The sequence below is a fragment of the Cherax quadricarinatus genome, chromosome 32 (genome assembly GCF_038502225.1).
Source record: "Cherax quadricarinatus isolate ZL_2023a chromosome 32, ASM3850222v1, whole genome shotgun sequence".
Classification (NCBI taxonomy): Eukaryota; Metazoa; Arthropoda; class Malacostraca; order Decapoda; family Parastacidae; genus Cherax; species Cherax quadricarinatus.
The window spans coordinates 27,175,486-27,190,113 of record NC_091323.1 but is presented as its reverse complement, the minus strand read 5'-3'; the positions used below and the strand labels follow the sequence as shown (position 1 = coordinate 27,190,113).

General features: G+C 35.8%; 1 protein-coding gene across 6 annotated transcripts in view; it reads right to left on the bottom strand.

Moving 5' to 3' along the window:
* Pak (serine/threonine-protein kinase PAK 3-like protein) overlaps positions 1-14,628 on the bottom strand; it is a 100,274-nt gene that overhangs the window by 64,163 nt on the left and 21,483 nt on the right. For 3 of the 6 annotated variants that reach the window (XM_070090558.1, XM_070090557.1, XM_070090560.1), the window contains 3 exons: positions 12,427-12,613; positions 5,298-5,324; positions 3,349-3,508 (listed from right to left, as the gene is read on the bottom strand). In XM_070090558.1, coding sequence (XP_069946659.1) covers positions 3,349-3,508; positions 5,298-5,324; positions 12,427-12,613 — 374 coding nt within the window. The remainder of the gene's footprint in view (positions 1-3,348; positions 3,509-5,297; positions 5,325-12,426; positions 12,614-14,628) is intronic. The other 3 variants (XM_070090559.1, XM_070090561.1, XM_070090562.1) reach the window with 2 other exon arrangements.

The following is a 14,628-nucleotide window of genomic DNA, read 5'->3' as shown; positions in this document are numbered from 1 at the left end:
CCTACTTTTACCGGGAAGTAGTTTCCCTCTCTTCTACACACCCTAACCTGAGCCTCACTATCCTCATAAAAACTCTTTACAGCATTTAATAACTTACCACCTATTCCATATACAGTGGACCCCCGGGTAACGATATTTTTTCACTCCAGAAGTATGTTCAGATGCCAGTACTGACCGAATTTGTTCCCATAAGGAATATTGTGAAGTAGATTAGTCCATTTCAGACCCCCAAACATACACGTACAAACGCACTTACATAAATACACTTACATAGTTGGTCACATTCGGAGGTGATCGTTATGCGGGGGTCCACTGTACTTGCAACATCTGCCACATTGCTCCTCTATCCACTCTATCATATGCCTTTTCTAAATCCATAAATGCAATAAAAACTTCCCAACCTTTATCTAAATACTGTTCACATATGCTTCAATGTAAACACTTGATCTACACATCCCCTACCCACTCTGAAACCTCCTTGCTCATCCGCAATCCTACATTCTGTCTTACCTCTAATTCTTTCAATTATAACCCTACCGTACACTTTTCCTGGTATACTCAGTAAACTTATTCCTCTATAATTTTTAGTCTCTTTTGTCCCCTTTCCCTTTATATAAAGGGACTATACATGCTCTCCGCCAATCCCTAGGTACCTTCCCCTCTTTCATACATTTATTAAACAAAAGTACCAACCACTCCAACACTATATCCCCCCTTCTTTTAACATTTCTGTCATGATCCCATCAGTTCCAGCTGCTTTACCCCCTTTCATTCTACGTAATGCCTCACATACCTCCCCCACACTTACATTCTGCTCTTCTTCACTCCTAAAAGATGGTATACCTTCCTGACCAGTGCATGAAATTACTGCCTCTCTTTCTTCCTTAACATTTAAAAGTTCCTCAAAATATTCTCGCCACCTACCTAATACCTCCATCTCCCCATCTACTAACTCCCCTACTCTGTTTTTAACTGACAAATCCATACTTTCCCTAGGCTTTCTTAACTTGTTTAACTCACTCCAAAATTTTTTCTTATTTTCATTAAAATTTCTTGACAGTGCCTCTCCCACTCTATCATCTGCTCTCCTTTTGCACTCTCTCACCACTCTCTTTACCTTTCTTTTACTCTCCATATACTCTGCTCTTCTTATAACACTTCTGCTTTGTAAAAACCTCTCATAAGCTACCTTTTTCTCTTTTATCACACCCTTTACTTCATCATTCCACCAATCACTCCTCTTTCCTCCTGCCCCCACCCTCCTATAACCACAAACTTCTGCCCCACATTCTAATACTGCATTTTTAAAATTATTCCAACCCTCTTCAACCCCCCCCCCCCCTACTCATCTTTGCACTAGCCCACCTTTCTGCCAATAGTCGCTTATATCTCACCCGAACTTCCTCCTCCCTTAGTTTATACACTTTCGCCTCCCTCTTACTTGTTGTTGCCACCTTCCTCTTTTCCCATCTACCTCTTACTCTAACTGTAGCTACAACTAAATAATGATCCGATATATCAGTTGCCCCTCTATAAACATGTACATCCTGGAGCCTACCCATCAACCTTTTATCCACCAATACATAATCTAATAAACTACTTTCATTACATGCTACATCATACCTTGTATATTTATTTATCCTCTTTTTCATAAAATATGTATTACTTATTGCCAAATCTTTCTACACATAGCTCAATTAAAGGCTCCCCATTTACATTTACCCCTGGCACCCCAAATTTACCTACTACTCCCTCCATAACATTTTTACCCACTTCAGCATTGAAATCCCCAACCACCATTACTCTCACACTTGATTCAAAACTCCCCACGCATTCACTCGACATTTCCCAAAATCTCTCTCTCTCTCCTCTACACTTCTCTCTTCTCCAGGTGCATACACGCTTATTATAACCCACTTTTCACATCCAATCTTTATTTTACTCCACATAATCCTTGAATTAATACATTTATAGTCCCTCTTTTCCTGCCATAGCTTATCCTTCAACATTATTGCTACTCCTTCTTTAGCTCTAACTCTATTTGAAACCCCTGACCTAATCCCATTTATTCCTCTCCATTGAAAAAAAGGAATATACTAGCAAAATACGAGTTTGGTCAACTGAAACAACGGAACTGGCTGAAAACAGGGCTCTCAAAGTGGGTGAAATCGCCAATGCGTAAATATCGTCAACTTTGCAAGTGTAATTCCATAAATTTTCCACCAAATTTTGTACTTTTGGTTTTGTTACCTTTGGAAAAAAATTATCATTTCATAAGAAAAAATATTTTTTTTCTATAAATTCTTGGACACAGAGCAATTCTCAGATAAGAGGTCTGGACAATGAAAAGGTTAATAGGTCTGATTCAATTATTGGGACACCGTAAACCATGACCAATCATTCCTGGCTGTTTTATTATCCGAGAAATAGGGTAAAACTTCAATTTTTTGTGATGAATTCAAAATGGAAGACAAGTGTAATATAGGAGAAACCTGGGGATATTAATAGAGTGAATGTTCTGGTGCCTGGAATGTCTACAGTGTTTAATTTGAACTCTATTTTTACATTGAATTTTTTTAACTATGTAAAATTAGCCAAATTACTGACTTCTGTGCACTTATTAGGATAGTTCTTTGAGTTGAATGAGCAGTTTCTTGTGCTCAATCAATAGATTGGAAGGCATACTAGTAAAATAACTAATAATCTGGTCAAATTGAGCAAAGAAACCAACTTAAAATAAGACTCAAAGTGAGCTAAATCACTGCTGTGTCAATTGTGCACAGACCTGTAGCTTTACCACTGTGTAATTTCATAAGTTTTCCATAATATTAGGTACGTTTGGTGTCATTACTTTAAGGAAAAGATTCTCCCCCCCCCCCTTTTTTTTTTTTTCTTTAATGTGGACACAAAGCAATATTAATGTTGATGGTCTGAATAGCAAGAGGGTTAAGATTTGGACCCAGTTTGTGTTTGTGGCTGTATAACTTTTAAATATTGTTATAATCTCATTAATACTGACAGTCATAAGAAAAAATTTCCATGAAGAAATTTGGGCACATTTTTAGTAAAATCCTATGTTTAGTTTTCAATTTAGAGGTTGTGTACCAAGCCTAAATAAAACAGGCACAGTGAAGAAAAAATTACCCTAAAAATTGGGAATTACAGTTAAAAAAAAATTTAACTTTTAGTCAATCACTAAGAAATAAAATTTTCAGACTAATGTAGTTTTACTAAAGTGTCATTACAAGAGAAGCTAGTCATCATAATGAATGAAAAACAATCAAAAGAATATCATCTTTGTTTTGCCAACAATAAGTGAAAGTCACACTATAATCCTAATCTCCTTACCAACAGTCTTTGTAACAGTCATGAACTTGGAAGTTTGGTGTTCTTTGGTAGATGCATCATAATAGTTGAGGACATCGAGTACTGCCTGAGGGTTGTTCTTTTGCTCCTGCTTACTAATGTTGGAGATGGACAGTAGTTTTGTCCAGGAATCTGGCATGCCCTGAAGATAAAATTTAACAATAAATATAAATATACAAAAGTGTACAAATGTTTAGCTTAAGCATATCTTGCTTGAATTCAAGATTGAATACTGACTGAAATAAAAATTAGAAAGAAAATTACACTATTGCTTTAAGCTAATAATCAAAATAAATTTTTGTAAATTTAAAAAAAATTTGTATCGGTCCTAACCAATTAAATTAACACTATCAGTTTATACCTTTTTTTCAAATATGAAGACAACGAAGTTTATTATTACTGCTAGTATTATTATTATCATTACTATTATTATTTAAATAAATATTTAAAGAAAGCAAATCAATACAAAATACCATAGTCTATTTTTTTTTCAATAAACTATATAAAGGGTTTGAAAAATGTACACAAACAGCCAAGTGCAGACACACAGGTGTGAATGTTGAGCACATTCTATGTACTACTCTCATCAACACTAAAACACACATCCTACATCCTGAAAATATAGTAACTGAAAGAATCTGTGACAAATGCAACTCTTTACCAATTGCTTAAGATACTGTGACATTTGTCTCTTGTCAATTAACTAACCAGACACTATTACCATGCTCTATCCCAAGTGTGTGTACTCTTTAAATAATTTGAGCTCAAGATGCACTAATACATATAGAGCTCAGATTCAAATTAAAAAATAAAAATCTTAGATGCCATCATTTCTATATTTTTCTCAATGTTGAATGAAGACTAATACATGGGAGGTAATTTTTTTTTTAATATAAATTAAAGATACTTAATGATGATTATCAACATCCACCACGTTTGAATTTTGACAGAATATGCACTCGAGTCTGTGCATTTGCCATTTACACTCTTCTTTTTGGCACAAGTCACACTCCTTCCTCTTTCTGTGAAATTAAAGCACTCGGTATCTAACAGGAACATGTATGTATGCACAACATAGAAATTGCTATTAGAACATTACAGCCTCCCACCCCTAGTAATTTGTAAATAACACAAAAATAAATGAACTCTCAAAGAGTAATACAAGACTAAATTTCCCTTTTGATGTACAGTAAAGACTAATTATAAAAAAGCAGAAACGTGCTTTGGAGTATAAGAAGCAGGATGTGCACATAGATTTTATATTCCTTGAAACATTACAGGGCTTTCTACTATGCCAACTGATATTGCTACTCATGATTAATGCTTATATAAGGTGCAGAAGAGAAAAAGAGCAATAATGTAATTAAAAAGTGATATTAAAGTGGGTATTTAGGTACTGAACAAAATGTAGTGCAGTAATATGATCATGGATGAAAATGTATTAGGATAAATTAACTACAGTTGCTAAAGTCCATACGATTGTTAGTAAAAAGAAGAGAATGTGTCATGTTTTGTGGAGAAAATACTCTCAGATCTGTAAGTGAATTAACTTTACGTAAGTGACCAATATATCAAGGAGGAGAAAAAAAAAAGTGTCAGAACTGTTAGTGAATAACTTTACAAGTGTAAACAATGATCATAGAGCAGATGTATGGATAATGAAAATTTTGAGACCACTTGTTTTATTATTTATTAAATTTAGTTCTTCAAAGTATACAATGAAGTAATTTATCCTCAAAAAGCAATTGGAAAGCCCTGCTCATTTCAAAACTAATAAATAAAAATAATTCAAGCACCAACATAATGTCTGGACCTGTGAGTAGCACAGCCATAGTGATAACATGGCCTGTGATCAAAATAGTCAAACATAATGAAATGGCACTGAACAGAATGGCCAAGCTGGGACACAAGCAAACAAATGAAAGGTGCACCTGGCAACTGCTATGGTCCCCTGTAGGCTGCATGAAAGAAAAAAAAAAAGGATCACATCTGCATAATGAGCCTTATGCACCTAAACCTGGACATCACCATAAATCTTTTGAGAACAAAGTAAGGTGCTCATCCATAGGTTTAGCAGAGATGATGGAAGCATGACCAAAAGGTGTTATGGAGTAATTATTATGACTGAAATATTCCCACATATTAAGGTTTTTGAAAAGCATGAAAATGAGTAGTTTAAAAAAAACATTAAATTTAAAAGGTCAACATGAGAATGAGCAACAGACCTCTGTAGACTCGGGGTTATAGTATTCATAGTAGTGAGGATAGCTGTCTTGAAAGTGTTGGGGACCACTAAAGCAGTGTGTTGACAATAATTAGCTTTAACAAAACGTGGTCTTGCTATGCTTTTGCAGGTAAACTGAATTTTGAAATAAATAAAGAAATGCCATAGTTTTTATTCACTGATTTTTTTTCTTTCATGCTTAGGATACCCTGCTTTTGCTAAAATAAAATTTCAGGCTGTCCTTTACTGATGACAAAACAGAACTTTACCATCAAGCAAACTAACCCATTAGCAATATGACAAATCACTCGTTATCTTAATTGTCTATGCATTCAACATAATTAAAGGTAGCTCATAAAAGAGGGAAAGTTATTAGTAAGTAGCTTAAAAAATAAAACACTCAACTTATTCATGACAGTCTGCAAAAGAAATATTATCTGGTTCTAATTTCCATATTGACATTGACAAATGCATATAAAAACATATTCAGGAGTATACACATTCTGTAAAGCTGGAGTTAAGGAATTTTTCAAAACAAAGTTGTCTGATAAAATAGCAATTAAAATAAAATTTAAAATCATTGCACATTGGGGTATCATTCTTCATACCTCTTACAGGGTCCTAAATTTTATATTAGAAAAATTTAGTAGGTAAAGGTAGTTGATCTAAAAAAAAATTAAAAAGCTATTTTGCTTTTATTAAATATTTTCCAAATTAGGTATAAAAAATTACATTAAATGTAACTGTCAATTACTGGTCTGCCTACACCAGGTGTGTGCTAAATGTGCATGGGAAGTTCAGTTAACAACTTTATATATTACAGAACTTACAAAAGATTACATTAAATAATCATAAAGGCCCAAACAAAGGACATAGGTATTAATTTTGATACCTGCTGCAAAAATAGGTATTATTCCATTCATTAACACAGTTGCTAAATAAAAAAATTTTCATGCACACCATGTTTAGGATCAATATTAATATTGTACGAGTGTAGTACAGAGATAATAATCAAGAAGTTAATTACCTCTTAACCTTTTCATTATTGCTTCATAGGTCTGTCATTAAGGCCAATGTGTCTTATATAGACCTACCCTCAAATATGTAATAGGTAAATTTTGACCTAGACATGAAAGAATGGGTCTGTGCAATCTATGTGTACAGTATAAAAAAAATCCTGCCTCATGTAGTGCATAATGGTAACAGCTAACCTCTGACCTTGAGTTTGGGTTAAAATAGCAACTTTGAGGCATTTTCTAGGGTGATTTTAATTTTTTTTTTTTCCTTGTTATCAACTGATAGGCTAGTGAAATGAGATGATTTTGGTGGGTTTCAGACTAGAAATGGCCTGAAATAAGCCACAAAATCGAGGAAATGTTAGATTTTCTGGCAATTTTTCTCAAGCACGGGTAGCAATAACCGGATATATTTTATGGGTTTTTACTAGGTCTGCTTTAATTATTTGGACAGCCTAAACCATGACCAAACATTCTTGGTTATATTTTGTTAACCAAAACATTAGATAAAAACCTCAATATTTGTGTGTATGCACACATATGTAAGTGTACATGTGTGTGTATTCAAAATGGAGGTAGGTGTTATATAGAAGAGGTCTGGGAATCTGATTAAATGGCTAGAATGACTGTGCAGTTTATTTTGGACTCTTGTTTCTTAACCCTTTGAGGGTTTTGGTCGTACTAGTACGTTTTACGCATAGGGGTTTTTGACGTACTAGTACTCATAAATTCTAGCAGCCTCAAATCTAGTGGGAGAAAGCTGGTAGGCCTTCATATGAAAGAATGGGTCTATGTGGTCAGTGTGCACAGTCTAAAAAAAATCCTGCAGCACATAGTGCATAATGAGAAAAAAAAAACTTTGACCATTTTTTTTAATAAATCAGCGACTTTGCAGTGTATTTTCGTATGGTATTTATTGTTGTATTCTAGTTTTCTTGGTCTCATTTTATAGAATGGAAGACATATTACAGAAATTGAGATGATATTGACTGGTTTTACAATGAAAGGTGCCTTGAAATTGAGCTCAAAGTAGCAGAAATGTTCGATTTTTACCAAACTTCAAAAGTAAACAAATCGTGCCAAGCGTGCAATACACGTCAACTGGTGAGTCTAATATTCTTTTACAAGTGCACCAATAATATTTATACCATTTTTTACACTAATGCAGTAGTCTGCATAACAGTAAATCTTATATTTTTTGTGAGAATAAAAATTCAAAGTGGAAAGCAAAAGAATATAAGAGGGGCCTTGAGACGTGACTAATGACTAGAGGAAATGTCATTTTAGTGCCAGAAATGTCTTTCTTGTTTATTCTGGACCCTATTCGGAAATTGGCATCTTTTGAAATTTGTGTGAAATTGGCAAAATTGCTAAATTCTGACCACTGTACTGGATAGTTGAATTTATAAATGGGTGGTTTCTTGCACCCATTCGATAGAAAAAATGTAGTTCTAGCGAAATATTCATGTTTTTTGTCGACTAGTACAGTGAAATTGGCCGAAAATGGGGCTCAAAGTGGGCAAAATCGCCGATGCGTAAACATCGCCGAGACCGCTAACTTTGCGAGAGCATAATTCCGTAAGTTTTCTATCAAATTTCAAACTTTTGGTGTCTTTATGATCGGGAAAAGATTCTCTATCTTTTCATAAGAGAAAATAATTTTTTTTTTTTTTAAATTTGGCCGACCCTGAGAACGAGTTTCGGAGAGGGCCTGTCGACCCTCAAAGGGTTAAGGAAGCAACATTTAAATTGGTATTTGTTGAATTAGTGTTAGTGGCCAAATTGATTTCTGGGCGCTTTATATGGTAATTCTGCTAGTTAAATGGACAGTTTCTTGTGCCCATTTGATAATGCAGAAAGCATACTAGAGAAATAGCCAGGAACTGGGTCAGCTTGAGTATAGAGAATTGGCTTAAAATAGGCCTCCATGTAGGCAGAATTAGTTACGTAAAGTGCTCCCCAACTTCCAATTTTGTGCTTGCATAATTCTGTAAGTTCCAATGAAATTTCACATTTTTGGTGCCATTACCTTTAGAAAACAATTCTCTACCCTTTCAAAGGCAAAACAATTTTTTTTTTTTTTTTTGGTATTAGCTTGTGACACTGGTGGGACTTTTTTATTTCAGAGGTTGCAACAATGAAAAGGTTAAGGAAATAAACTTTTAATAAATGAAAGTCCCTGGGATTTAAATGAAGTACTATATATAGCACACATGCTACAAAACTGATAAGGTCCTTTATGCATCAGCTTTTATAATTTTGAGATACTGTACAGTAATCTGCAGCCTCACATCACCAATACCCAATAAGTGTATACCCAACCTTCAAGTCCTCAGTGAAATGCAGAAATACTGAATAAAATGAAAGCCATGAGTTCTGCTGTAAAGTTTATTTGTTTTAATGTAATTATTCGTAGTTTTACGATTGAAACAACAGCAACAATTGATAACCCCACCAAATAATTATTTTGCTTCATTAATGTACTGTCGCTGATTTTCAGTTGCTCATACTATCAAAGGCAAAAATCCACTAGATACAGAATTGTTCATTGCTGTCATGGCAAAACACACTTATCTATTCACTACAATAATACAGATAATCTTATTGTACTTTTAGCTCCTTTATTTTCAGTATATCTGTAAATTATGTGTAATGTACTGTATTATGTACAGAGTACTGTAATGCTTTTTTTTTTTAATTTTTAACATTAGGATTTACTAGACAATTGGCAATACCAGACACCCTCTTTCTCTATTAGTCTGTTAAATCAAGGTTTTACTGCTTTGCATATTTCATTTTTTTTTTTTCAAGTTTTACTATTTAATTACTAATCTTCTGCCCTCTCAAGAAAGGTGCCTTGAAGCTAGTGAATAATTCCTCATCCAAGGAATTGGAGCTACCCTTCCCTTGACTCAAGCCTGATTGCCTCGCATTCCCCAAGAGCCGTATAACATATAAAAGTTTAGAACTTCCCCTTGAATATAATTAGATACATTTCAGTTGCTGTTTGATCCAAGAAAAGTATTCCAGTATCCCCTAAGCCCAGCCCCTTCTACCTAAATTCATGCAAAAGGAATAGTGCAGGGCAGTTGAACTTTTAATGTAGCACAATATAAAAAATACTATATGTATGAGTGTGCACATGTATGCATGTACTTGCCAAGTTATGCCTTGCCTTGCCTCCTAGACAACTGTACTCTGATTGGTTCTTATGTATGCCTGTGCATATACACACACCTATATGTGGTTGCTGAAGTCAATTCACAGCTCCTGGCCCTGCCTCTTTGCTGCTCATCTTTCATAGACCCATCTGCTGACATGTCCACTCCTTAATATCTGAACACATTAACCTCCTCCATACTCTCTCCCTCCAATCTGATGCCCACTCTCCTGGCTTCAAGAGCATTATTGTACCTCCTCTTAAAGCTATGCATGGATCCTGCCTCTATCACTTCACTATCCAGACCATTTCATTTCCTGACAACTCTAAGACTAAAGAAGTACTTCCTGACATTCCTATGACTCGTCCGAATTTTCAACTTCCACCTGTGCCTCTTGTTTCTATTTCCCATCTCTGAAACATTCTGTCTGTTCACCTTGTCAATTCTTCTCAGTATTTTGTATTCCCTTATATTATTCCCTAGTCCTGTCCTCCAGTGTCATCAGATTGAGCTCCCTTAACCTCTCCTCGTAGGACATACCCCCTTATCTCTGGGACTAGTCTTGTTACAAACCTCTGCACTTTCTCCAATTTCTTGATATGCCTGACCAGGTGTGGGTTCCATAATGGTGCTGCTTACTCCAACATGGGCCTGATGTACACAGTGTGCAGTGTTGTGAATAACTCTTACTTAGATGTTGAAAAGCTATTCTCAGATTTGCCAGAAGAGCATTTGCTGCAGCAGTTTTTTTCATTTGTGCCTCGGGATATGCTCAGTATGATACTCGCACCAAGGTCCTTCTCAATGAGTGAAGTTTGCAGCCTATGTCCCTCTCGAGCATGTACTCCATCTGCAGTCTTTGTCCTTCTCCAAGCTTCATAACTTTTCATTTGGTGGGGTAAAATGCTATGAGCCATTTGTCAGACTAGGCCTGCAGCCTGTTCAGATCCATTTGTAGCCTTAACTGGTCTTCCCCACTTGTATTCTCTGAGCAGGGATACCTCTGACTATACACAAATAACCCACACATAAAAGAGAGAAGCTTACGACGACGTTTCGGTCCGACTTGGTCCATTTACAAAGTCACACTGACTCTATCCCTTCCGTTACGTCATTCATGTATACAAGAAACAGCACCAGCCCTAGAACTGATCCTTATGGAACCCCCCTTCATTACATGCACCCCTTCCAACGCCTCGTCACAGACCATTACTTGTTTCCTTCCTGACAGGTATGCCTTGATCCATTGTATTCCTGCCTTGATCCATTGTATTCTACCAATTTCTTGTGCAGTACTGTGTCAAAAGCCGCCTTACAGTCCAAGAAAATGCAATCTACCCATCTTTCCCATTTTATTTGTTACCTTGTCGTCGAACTCCAGTAGGTTTATGACAAGATTTTCCATCCCTGAAGTTGTGCTGATCGTCATAAATGAACCCACTCCTTTCTAGGTGCTCCACCACTCTTCTGATAATCTTCTCCATAACTTTACATACTACATATACATGTCAGTGACACTGGTCTGTAGTTTAAGGCTGCTTGTCTGTCTGTCGTAAAAACTGGGACAACATTTGCTGTCTTCCACACCTCCAGCATCTGCCCATGCCAGGAGACCTAAAGACTGTTGTTAGTGGCATGCACACTGCCTCTGCTCCCTCACTCAGGACCCAGTTATCTGATCCCACTGCCTTAGAGGTATCTAGCTCATAACAGCTTCTTTACCTTCTCCCTGGTTGTGTGTGTGTTGTGTCTAATGTTTGCTGGTGCACTCTACCACTTTAGTTTCCTAGTAGCCTTTCTGTCTCTATGAAAATACCTCCCTAAATCTCATGCTGAGCTCTTCACATACTTCCTGGTCATTCCTTGCGAGCTCCCCACTTTCCTTCTTCAGCTTGATTAATGGGTCCCAGACTACCGACTTCCTCCTGATGTGGCTACATAACTTAACAACTTTGAATCAGATTGGGCTTTCAATGAAGGTTAGATTGTATACATTTGCAAAAACAGAAAATATTAGGTAAAAAAAATTGTCAGAAGGTTAAGAAACACTAAAGTGAACAACAATAATGATTTAGCACAGAGGGGAAGTTTATACCAGAAATCTGGGCACTACCAGGAGAAATCAGAAATATTAGTGGAACATAGGTACAAGTTTAAGAGGACACTAGATCACTAACTTCTCCAAGTGCCAGATCAGCCAGGCTGTGATAGGTATGTGGGCCACTAGCAGGAACAATTACTCAACATGGAAGCTAAACCTCAGGCAATCAACTTGGAAGCCTAACCTCAGGCAATCAACACGGAAGCCTAACCTCAGGCCAGCTGAGAGGGTGAAAGAACCCTTGCACCCAGTCACAGGTAAGCTTATGTGAAGGACTATTAGGATGTTGTTACCATAATATTGGGTGAGAATGTTGTATAAGCCATCCTACTGTATAAGAAGTAATGTGTCAGTTTTTATCAGTATTTGTCACATTCTCGTAATCCATTTGAAAGTCAATATTCTTGGCCAATCCAATATAATATTTCCAGTTAAGCACCTAAAATATTAACAGTACTTATAACTATGATATAGACCAAGTATGTACTTGTTAACTTCCAACATGTTATCCTTCTTGCTTGCCAACATGTAAAGCCATAGTCAGACTAAATAACTCACCGTAAACTCCCCGGTGCAAGCATCAAACCCCACATGGATTGTATGTTCAAAGTTGGTGGGATATGAAATATTTGGTTTGTCGCTATCCTTATGCCTCTTGCCTCCTTTGTGTCCTTTATGCTTTTTCTTTTCTGACTCTGGTTCCTTAGGCAGAGGTCGCATGTCTACTGCCATCACGGGTTCTGCCCTGCAGAGGAGAACTTTTATCTTGAAGACTATAAAACATTGAAATACAAAGACCAAATCTAAAAAAAAAAATAAATAAAAACATACACTACTCCATCAAATTTCCCACACCTTAATACATATACTGTGCAGTATTCATTCCTAAATTGTTAATTTGAAAAGCAAAGATAAAAAGATATTTTAGGAGACCCTAAATAACAAGCAATTTAACCCTTCGACTGTTTTGGTCGTATAGTATATACGTCTTACGAGCCACCATGTTTGATGTATATATACTCAAATTCTAGCGTCTTCAAATCAAGCAGGAGAAAGCTGGTAGACCCACATGTGAGAGAATGGGTCTGTGTGGTCAGTGTGCACCATATAAATAAAATCCTGCAGCACACAGTGCATAATGAGAAAAAAAAAAACTCCGACCATTTTTTTAATTAAAATGCCGACTTTGTGGTCTACATGTATTTTCGTATAGTATTTATGGTTGTATTCTCATTTTCTTGGTCTCGTTTGATAGAATGGATAACATATTATAGAAATAGAGGTGATTTTGATTGGTTTTACTATAAAAAGAACCTGGAAATGGAGCTCAAAATAGGGGAAATGCTTGATTTTTGCCGATGTTCAAAAGTAAACAAATGATGTCATTGTCCAATAAATGCCCAACTAGCCATTCTAATATGCAGTCACGAATGGGTTGACATTATTTATACAATTATTACAATATTGCAGTAGTCTGCATAACAGTAAATCTTCTACTTTTTGTTTGAATAAAAACTCAAAACAGAAAGCAAGAGTAATATCAGAGGGGCCTGGAGACGTGACTGATGAACAAAGAAAATGTTATTTCAGAGCCAGGAATGTCTGCATTGTTCAATCTGGACCCTATTTTGAAAGTGTCATATGTTTTAATTTTCGTGAAATTGGCCAAATTGCAAATTTCTGACCATGTTATTAGGTAGTTGACATCAGTAAATGGGCAGTTTCTTGTACTCAATCGATAGCAAAAATGGAGTTCTAAAGAAATAGCTATGAGTTTGGTCGACTGGAACAACGGAATTAGCTGAAAACAGGGCTCAAAGTGGGCGAAATCGCCGATTTATAAATATCGCCGAGGTCACTAACTTCGTGAGAGCGTAATTCCGTCAGTTTTCCATCAAATTTCGTTCTTTTGGTGTCATTACAATCGGAAAAAGATTCTCTATAATTTCATGAGAAAATATAATTTTTTTTTTCTGAAATTTTGCGACACCAGGAGACACCTCAGGGTTGGGGGTTGCAACAGTCGAGGGGTTAATTACAATAAATTCAGAGAGCATATAATTGGCACCAATAAAATTGCCAGGAGCCTAATCCATGGCCGGGCTCCGGGAGTAGAAAGATTCTTGGAGCTCCTCAAAGGTAAATCAAAGGTTCCTACCATAGCTCAGCAATAAAATACAGTACTTAAGCAAATGTTGCAAAATTCAATATATGTACTAATTACAACATGTATTAAAATTAGTATTATGCCTGCACAACAGCATATAAATAGTCAATACTTGGTTGTGAGCAGAGCTTGGAGTTTAATATGAACTTTATATAAGAAAATAAATAATGTACCTGTTTATGGAATATTAACACACCTGTGTATGACAAAATTAGCAGTAATTTACATAAATGAAACTAAAGTTTTTTGGCAACTGAACAAGCACTGAATTGTAACCAAAATTGATAGGACTTTAATTCCTATACCAAATTTGGGAAGAGATAAAAATGCTCAAGCACAGATGATTAAATTTAGTAATATATATAGTATCTGATGAAAATAGGTGAAAGGTAAAAAAAAAAAAAGTGTGATATTTTTTTTTTCTTTTAGCCATTTCCATTTTGGAATAATAAAAATGTGATTCTTGCCTTTGCAAAGAGTGAGATGTTTTGCTTTACTTTTTCTTGTTCATGAATAATACAGACGAAAACAAGATTTGCTGTTAGCCTAAGAAGGGTATACGAGACTGAAAACTAAACCTAGATGCTTTCCAA